The sequence below is a fragment of the Cinclus cinclus genome, chromosome 9, assembly GCF_963662255.1.
Source record: "Cinclus cinclus chromosome 9, bCinCin1.1, whole genome shotgun sequence".
NCBI classification, from domain to species: domain Eukaryota; kingdom Metazoa; phylum Chordata; class Aves; order Passeriformes; family Cinclidae; genus Cinclus; species Cinclus cinclus.
This window is the reverse complement of record NC_085054.1, coordinates 7,990,544-8,000,208: the sequence shown is the minus strand read 5'-3', so window position 1 is coordinate 8,000,208 and position 9,665 is coordinate 7,990,544. Positions and strand designations below refer to the sequence as shown.

Below are 9,665 nucleotides of genomic sequence, written 5' to 3'. Positions count from 1 at the left end.
TGGCTAACAGCCATTCAAGTTTACCAGTAATGCAAGTATTTCTTTTTGGCAATTAAATGCTACTGAGTAGCAGCTCAGAAGTACTAAGTATATTTTATTATCCCTGCTCCTTCCCAGCAGTCACTGATTCCTGCCAGTGAACCTTTCAGAGGCTGGCCAGATTTTGATGCTCATGATGCTTTCAGATGTTCAGGGTAGCAAATAGTTTCCAGCTGACGTTCATCCTTGCTGATTTAATTCAATAAGGCGACCAGCAAATACAGCTAATGTTCCTATAAAACAAACTAGCATAAATATGCCAAGGAGGAGATGATCGAGCACCATTGCAACAAACTTCCATTCTTCTGCAGCCTGGGAAAGAAACAAAGGACATGGTAAAATCTCTGAAGAGCCCTGTTTGTTACAACATTCTTGTAATTTACTGTCTTGAACAAGGGGAAAGGCTCTTTGATAAGCGCCATTATTGCTGTGCAAAAATGCTCATTTTCTTCTCAAAAGCAGGTCAGTGGTTAAGAAAGCTGAAGCAACCTAGAAATACAAGTTTTAATGCTAAACTAACCAGAATCCCTGGCAACTTGCTGAACAATTTCATTTAGAAAAATGTTGAAAAGCTTAATTGTTTGGCCAATTGCTGCTTCTGAAAGAGTTTAAAATTTTGAAAGCAAAATGCTTAGTTTGACCCAACAGACTTTTGTTTTCCCTTTGCTTTTTTGTTCTCTTGAGATATCTAGGCAATTCCTATTAATTTAACCCAAATCCCTGCTTTTCATATACTCTAACGTCTTGTAAAACCTTCTTGATAGCTCCATTAGTCTTTTCTTTCCAGTTGTGGGACACCATGTACCACTTGCTCTGTACCTTTTCACTGGATGCTTTTGGTGGGAACCCAGCACAGTAAGAGCATGCAGAGTGCAAGGCACCAAGTACAGCAGTACTCATGATTTCCACCCTGTAACTCCACCTTAAGGAGTGACATGTGCTGACCTAAAGCACCTTCTGCTTGTGCCTTGGTTCTCACACAAGCAGAGGAGGCTGCTGTAATTTATCTGGAGGACACTGACTACTGTTTTCAGGTGGTTCAGAAGTGAATGCACTGAAATGCCAGCCTTCAGAAGCCACAACTTTCTGTTTATTCAGGGAACTCGACTTTTGAAACCACCTGGAAGTGATGCATCAATAGTGCCCCAATGACACAAACAGCTGGGCTCCACTTCCGAATGGAGCATTTTGCTGGTAACCTGAAGACCCTCCTTGTAAGCCAAGAAGGAAGTGAAGCCTAGAGATGTTGAAGCCATGCCAGCCCTGCTGAAGACAACAATTTGTCTGCAGAGAGGCAAAAGAGTCACGGGGAATATGAGACTACAGCCAGAACCATTTCACATGCTCCAGGCATTTGGTCACAGGAACAAACACCGTGGTGTAAATCCTGTCTGTGGGAAGCAAGCACCTCCTTTTCAAGAGCGTGGGTCAAATTATTTTCTCAGAGAAGCCCCCTATCTTCAGACTAGCCTGCAGCTCACCAGTAGAGGTCTATTATCACTAAGGAAGGTGAAATACCAGGACTGGATTACCCCTGCAAAAGCTGTGTGAGCTGTGAAAGCCAAAATAAAATAGGGGTTAATTGTACTGGATGTGCTAGAAGAAGGCAGAGCTAGGTTTTCCTAGGGAACACTGCCATGTGTGACTCTGTATGCTTTTACCCTTCCTTTGGCATGCAATGTGGAAAAAGTCAGTAATCAGAGTAGCTCATGACGTACTTCATTTGGAGGGACTACTTGTAGTATTCAGGAATAAAGCAAAACTTTATCAAAATTGGAAATATAATTTGTAAGTTATATTTAACACTGCTCAGATAACACTACTAGTCTTTTGGAATTTGGCTTGCTTCCTGGGTTTTCAAAAACAGTGGGATCTTACCACAGGGGCAAGATGCCCAAGTGGGAGACAGAAGATATGTGTTTTGGAACTTGCTTACAGTTCTTGAAACTGGTTTCCTACTCACAGACACTTTATCTCTATTGCTTCGTGTATCACATAAGAAAACCTTAGCACTGACACTTTTCCCTTTTCTATTATTTTGGGAAGCCACTATTCAATTAACATCTGCGACAATTGTTTGTTACTTCTTGTTGACTCCATTAAAGGGAGAAGACTGTCCACTGCTAGAGCCAAACCAGGGCTTGGAGTGTTTTTGTAAGGCGGGGATATTTTGCCAAAAAAGTAAGATGTAGCAACTTGAAAGCTAGAAATGAATCATGCACAAAAAAAATGCCTTACATTACTGGCTTCTTGGTCTGATTTCATTGTTTCTGCAATGTATTTGATTCCCTCTATAGCATTTTTCACATCTGGGTTTTTGGTAAGCGGCGAGTAGAAGTTGACAGGCATAGAACCTGACTTCCCAGAAATGTCAGAAATATCAATATCTTCTGCAAAAATATTTTTGTCTTGTTTGTCTCTTGATGGTCGTTTCATTGTAGAGAAAAACATGACGTTTGGGATCGTGTCAATAAAGATCTGAAAACAAAGGAGAAGATGACAGTTGCTGCTCTGTGGGGCTGTGTTACAGCTGCAGCTGTGTGCTGAACAAAGACAGGGCTCTCCCCTCCCAGATCGCTTCCCGTGTTGGGTCTGCTACAGATCCCCTCTCCAGCTACGTCACAGCCCGTGCCTCAGCTACACTGGGGCTTTTGTCAGCCTCTGTCCTGGGCAGAGGAAGTCACCTGCAGGCCTGGAGCACGTTTGGTGAAAGCCATTTCCCCAGCACGTTTGGTGAAAGCCATTTCCCCTGCCATACACCCATACACTCATGAAGTGGGAAGCGATCCTCCGCTATCATGAGCTGATAGAGCTCCAGCCATCTCATCTAACTTGAAACAGATTGCCTACAAATCTGATTTGAAGAATGGACTACAAAGAAACTCTTTTGGCTACTTGGGTTTGATTTCACTATTATGAAAGTTTGCTATACAGGCATATAAGGTTTACAGTAAATTCCTTTGGAGCGACAGAGACTTGCTGCCAGAGCAATGTTAAGCACATGCAGCGTTTCCTGTTGAAATTTACCTTCTGCAGGGGATGTTTGTACTGCAGAGGGAATCCAGTATAAGCTGTAACCTTAAAAGTATGATTAGAAATACACAGAAAAAACCTCCTTTCATGTCATGGTTTAGTACGAACCCAGGCAGGCTTCAAAACAGGAAGGATTACTGAATAAATCAGATGATTTTTGATACTGTCTCCCTAGCAAAGAACTTTTAATGACAGACAACCAATTTTTTCTGCGTCTTATGATTACCATTTAGACTCCTGTACAAGGATCTCCCAAGGGCTACAGAGAAACTGTACACTGGAAAAGTAGAGAGAAGATGTTTTAGCTTTTGCTAAACCATCTTTTGCAAAATGGGATGCTGAACTCAGGTATTCCCAGTAGCCTGTGTGCTCTGCACTCGTGCAGGCTGGTGGCAGCAGTGCCTTACAGTCAGATGGAGAATTAGAGCAGGATATGTAATTCAAGTCCAGATGGACATTTTCTTTTCCCCCTTCCCTACTTTTAGCTGCCCATGTTTTGTGTCATCTGTTCCCTGCAAGACTCTACTCCAGTGGACAATTTTGTTACTTAAAGGAGCTCTTTAGCAATCTTGCTGATTTTATGCACAGCTAAGTACTAAACACTGGCTCTTGTGCCTAGAGACCTTTAACATGATGCATTTACTTCCCCAATCCTTTTTTGACTTTTATGAGAAAACCTGCCAATAAAATAAGGAGCATTCAGCAGAAACCGGCAAGCGTGCCAAGGCACAGAGCTCACCTTTCTGACCCAGTGGGGCATGGTGTGGGTGCTCGGGGAGCGGTGGTGGGTGTTGATGACGATGACGGTGATGATGATCGAAGCGATGACAAACACCATGGTAAACAGCATGTACTTGCCAATCAGAGGCACTGCGCTGGACGTGGAGGGAATCAGCTCCACGATGACCAGCAGGAACACAGTCAAAGACAGCAGGACAGAGATGCTGAGAGTCATTTTCTCACCTGTCATAAAAAAGCCCCCCAAAAATCATTGCTGCTTCTATCGTTCAGTGCAGAGAGCATTTATTTGAGAAGCAGGACGTGGGTGAGAGCTGTTCACAAAAACACCTGTGTGCATTTGCAGTGCTATCATCTCTGCCAGCATCCAAAGCAGTAAGTAGGCTGGGCAAACCTGAGAGCCTAACAGCATCAGCTCCAGCACTACGATGGGGATTACCAGGAATGACCGGGCTGAGGTGTGAGTGGTGGATATTTTTACTTGCTAGGAGCATGTCGTGGGCTCTGCACTTTGAACAATGCAGCATATGCACCTGATTAGGGCTCCACAACCTCCTTAGGGTTTGCTTTCTTTACTCTCTGTCTCTGGGTTGAGAGAGCAGACTAAAAATCACATCTGACATCAGGCCAGTTGCTACTTGAGATCTCCTTGCTATGGAGGGTGTCATTTAAAATTAATTGTAAAACATTATTCACACATTTTTTTTATCCAGTTCAACTTCGTAGAAAGTTTTCCACCCAAAAATGCATCAAATATTTCTTATGAAGGGACTTACACTAAAATTAAGTAGTATGAAAAGCTGACAAAAGGCAAAAAAAATGAAGCAGAGGAAATGGTTGTAGGGAGCATGAGTGGCTCAGCAGAGACAAAGGAGGCCAGAACAGGTCAGGATTACTCTGTGTCACATGAGGTGATGTGTGTGTGAGCAGGTAACGAGTGCTCTGCTCTGACATGATGCAGAAGGGCCTCTCTTACCCTTGTGTACTCATTTACTGCAGGACACACTGCAACACACTGACTACTATGGCAAAATGTAAAAATCACCCAGTTAAATCTTGAGTTTGCAGAAGTAAATTGGATATTCAGCAATTTCTGTAGGAAAGCACCCCAGTTTATTTATATCAACAGTTTCCGTTTTCAGCACTTTTCTTTGCAGATTATTTAAAGCCATTACTTTCAGTGGAAATGTCCAGTTTTAGTATGCACTGGCCTTCAAGTTGGCTGATGATTTCAAATACTGTGAATTTCTCAGGAACTTCTTAGAAGAGCAATTTCTATGGAAGTAGAATGAATAAATTTACATACCTGAATCTGTGGGTAGGTAGAAAACTAACCCTGTTAGAAAGGAGAAGAGCAGGCAGGGGATGATGACGTTCACAATGAAGTAGAGAGGCAGGCGCTGCATGAGGAAGTGGTAGGTGATGTCCAGGTAAGGGGTGTCAGGGCAGCAAGCGTAGTACACCCAGTGCTTCCAGCCACGGTAATCCTTCATCACCCACTCCCCACTCTCCATGAAGTTACTCAGATCTGGACGATCACTTTCCTGGCAGCAAAACATCCAAACAGATTCTTAATACCAGGTATTCTTAACCAATTCAAAACATGGCAGGTTTGGCTCAGGAAAAGGATTCCAAATAACTCATCCACTTTTTTTTTTTTTTTTTTTTGTGAGTAAACAGCTCTCATCTATGTTATTTTGCCTTAGAATATCAGCCTCTACACAACATTCAACTAAATATTTTACAAAAATCAGTCAGGGATAGTAGACTGAAAAGGAGACATACCTGAGGGGACAGGGCAATAGAAAGTCATAAGCGCAGAAAATGTAGCCCCTCAAAAAATCCCCAAACCCAAGAAAACAAACAGAAGCAGAACAGGCAGCACCATAAAAAGTGGTGCAAAGCTGCCAGAGGACAGACAGGAGACTGTTAGGGTGCAGGGATAATATGTAAGGAGAGTTTAGGAGCCAAAACAGGAAATCTTCTGCTAGATCTACAAATGAGAATTTTCTGTTTACATCTAGGCTTTGTTTTCCAATCAAAACTAGGTCATATTCCATTCTAAAGCTGAGATTTCTCTAAAAACACGTACAGGTCTTTGCTGCTTTTCCCAGTTACAAACTCCTTCCTTACCGGGTTAATAACAACCATTGTACCATCGTATGTCCAAGTTCCCAACTTCATACTGCAGTTCTGCTGGTCAAATGGGAAGTGCGTGACTATAATTTCACAGTAACTCTTAAAAATAGCTGGTGGTGTCCAGGTGATCCGACCTGTGTGCTCCAGAAGGACTTTGGTGTATTTTACAATGGCAAAATCACCATCTGCACTGCAGAAGGAACAAGGGCATTAAAAGCAATATGGGCAGTATAATCAACACAGTCACAAAAGGATTTCTCTGGCTGGGGGCCAAATGACTCCCCAGTGCCTGCTCCTGGAGAAGCTTCCTCTGAGGAATTGTACCCCACGGAGCAGACGTCATGGGAAAACTGTCCCACCAGAGTGGTGCCACAAGGCAGAGCTCCTCCTCCCTCCCTCGGCAGCTGGCACCCCTTACTTGTTGTAAAGAACAAGGTCTGGCCGCCAGATATCATCTGAGGGGATGCGGATTTTTTTTACTCCACCGTAGTCTTCTGGATTCCATCTGAGGTTGACGTCTGTCCATTGCTACAGAGGGAAGATTTCAGCCCCTAAGAGCCTCTCCCAGCACTGGGGTTTAGTTTGAGTACTTCCCAGAAACAGTTCCTCCCTTGCTTTGGGACATGCAGGTAAGCATAACTATATGGGAGTGGGGCCCCCAGCTCATTATTTACATTAACTTAAATTTTGGTTTAAGAAGTTTATCAAAAAAACCCCAAAACCCCAAAAGAAAATAATACAAAGATAAACATATTAGGAGCCAACTGTTTGAAATACAACACCAAATGCTTTTCTTAAGACTCTTAGTGTCTAGAGCACTTTATTCTTAAGATCTGAGTAAGAAGAAATGCTCTGCTATCTGACCTGTCTGTCCATGAAAGCTTGATAGTGTAGTTAATTCCTGGCTGTGTCCAGTGTGTTTATTTGAATTAGATGAAATGGTTAAGAATATTTAGAGTTACCTGTTTCAGGCGTACATTGGTTGTCACAATCTGATTTACTTCATCCTTAAAAAAAAAAAAAAAAGAAAGAAAAAAAACCAAAAAGAAGGCAGTATCAGCAAGCATCAGGATTAAAGGATAAAAATTATATCCTAAGCAAAACAGCACCATTTGGCTAGCACTATCACATGAGCCAGCAGCTCAGCATTTGCCGTGTTGGTACCGTACCACGCTGATGAGCTGGATGAGCTGCAGCCCCACGGTGACCACGACAGCATCCCGGTGATCCTCCACGGGCCGCACCACCTTGTTGTAGTTACTGAACAAATCCTCCACCAGGCGAGTCTCGTCCTCGTAGCACAGGGCCAGCCCAGCTGCAGAACAGCAGGGGTGGCACCAGTCAGGAGGGGCAGGGAACAGCCACAGCACCATCAGTCTGAGGCTGGCATGGAGGAGATGATGCCAGGTGAGCTGCTGGTGGGAGGATAACACCGAGTCCTCCCTGTGACAATGGCCTCCAACCAGGAGATGAGCAAATCCAAATAGACAGCATTGTCAATATCAGACTGAACATTAGGAGTTTTCCAGCCTGAAACTGTGCTAACCTGCAGTACTCACGGGCACTTAAACACAAAAAATATCCAGTCGTAGGGATTTCTGATGTCCCCTTTTCCACCTTCAATTCCACAGACCTTCCTGTGACATGAAAGGAGAGGGCCAAGCACGCCAGTCATTGAGAATGCATCACCACCCAGGCTCCCTGCATCCACCATCTAAGTGGAACAGGAGCTGCTCTCTGCAACGGGAGTTGCTCAGGTTGTGCAGGTGGTAGGAGGAGGAAACCACTCCCTGTGTGGGGTAGGTCCACGGACATCTCTGCCCACAGGCTACCCTGCATCACTTGGCCGTGCTGTGCCAAAGAGCCTTGAAAGAAAGATTTCACCAGTGAAAATGGCAGGGAGCACCCCTGCTCCAGTGGAGGCTTCGCAGTGCCTGTGAAGATCACTGCACTTCCAAAAAGCACGGGCACTGGAAAACAGATGGGCCCTGTTTCCAGAGAGCCTGTGGCAGAAGAAGCAGGCACACGCTGTCCTCAGACTGTAGCTGGTTCACTGTTACAGGGGAGGAAAGCAAACAGAAGGGATGCTTGGGGATGTTTTTGTACATCTCCCCTCTTAAAGGCAGTGAGAGGGAGCAGAACAGCTGAGCCTCACTGCAAGCATTTTTGGCAGATTGCACCCTTGTCTCCCCCTCTCTGTTGACTCCTGGGCTGCAGAAGTCAACAAGAATTTTGCTGCTGTTTCCAACCTAAGCTAGGATTTCTGCTGGTTTCCTAACTGACTTTTCATCAACACCTTTTATATAGCTGAGATTGCCAAGGATTCTGCCTTGGCCTTGTCCTGCCATGAGATTGTATTAAAATATTTGGATGCCAATGAGAAAAGCTATTTGTTGCCGACAGGCACTGTTTGCTTCCCCTGCCAGGAGGCTGAAGCAAGGTAGGCAGGAGACATCTTTCAATTTTTAAGTTATGATTACAGCATCACATCTAACTGAAGCTCTATATCCTTTCACATTTGCTTCCTTCTGGTGTGGCTTGGGAATTAAGTATGCTGCTTGAATTTTCTGAAGAGCTTTTAGGATCACAAAATATTTGTTCTTTTAAGGGACAGTTTACAAAGAATTATCTCAGTACAACACAGGCAGCTGCCAATCAATTCTACCTCCTTGTCGGTCACCCCACAACTTAATGAAACTTCTTCTAATGGTTGTTCACATTCCATGCCATGCTTACTAGATCCTTTCACGTATTTTGAAATACATGTAGCACTAGGGCTAACGGAAGCATGAAAAAGAGATTGCAGAGAGAAAAAAAAAACAAACAAAAAACCCACATTCTCAGTTCAAAATGTCTGTTGCCAAAAATTACAAATATCTGAGCTGCTACTAGTGCACTCCAAAGCTTTTTCCTTTAAATGCTTGGGTGTGTTCATAAAACCTCACCGGTAGGACGGGCTGCTCTTGGAACACATGCATGCTCATGCTGTATATGCAAAGCCCTGGTCCCACAGGCTCTGGAAGGAGAAACCCCCCTTCAAGGCAATGGCTGGAACACCTTTACCTGTGGAGATGAAGAGGAGTACGCAGTGGATCTTCATCATGCTCCTGCTGCAGTCGCACAGATGGAGGCACGCACAAAGCACCTCTGAGGTCTCTTCAGAGGGGGCTGTGCTACCTCACCAGGGTGCTGCCAAAATATACCCACGGGGTATTGATTTACAGCACCTGTTCTGGGAATGACAGCTGAGGGCCACTGCACCACCGGGCTGGAAATGGGAGCACAGCGTGTTTCACCCATCAAATATCTTCTGCAGTTTACAGAAGGTCATTTTTTTTCTAAGTATCAATGTGATCTGTGATTTACTAAACAAGTACACACACAAACTAAGAAAGAATTATCTGTAAGTAACAGAATATCTTGGTGAGATCACAGAAACATTTCTGTGAGCAGAGGAACTTGCCAGACTTAAGATTTTGTTTCTCTGAGACAAAACAGAGCACAGTCACTTATTACTGGATTCACTTGCTGTCTCTATGCACAAAAGTAGAGGGCATTGAGGTAAACATAGAGTTGTCAGGCTTAACCAAGACACTTCTTCACAGAGCATGTTCTGCAATGAAGTTTGCTGCCACAGGAGTGTCTATGTGCAGAGGTTTATCTGTGTTCAGAAAAAACAGTCTGCTAAATAATTTCATACAACTGAATGTACACAC

General features: G+C 43.9%; 1 protein-coding gene across 1 annotated transcript; it reads right to left on the bottom strand.

Moving 5' to 3' along the window:
- Positions 1-219: 219 nt before the first annotated feature.
- On the bottom strand, positions 220-9,249 carry CHRNA1 (cholinergic receptor nicotinic alpha 1 subunit). Its single transcript, XM_062498036.1, is given in 10 exon segments — positions 220-351; positions 2,278-2,517; positions 3,812-4,035; positions 5,117-5,354; positions 5,944-6,139; positions 6,368-6,477; positions 6,912-6,956; positions 7,119-7,264; positions 9,013-9,100; positions 9,103-9,249. Coding segments are annotated over 10 exon segments (1,566 nt in total).
- Positions 9,250-9,665: the final 416 nt, after the last annotated feature.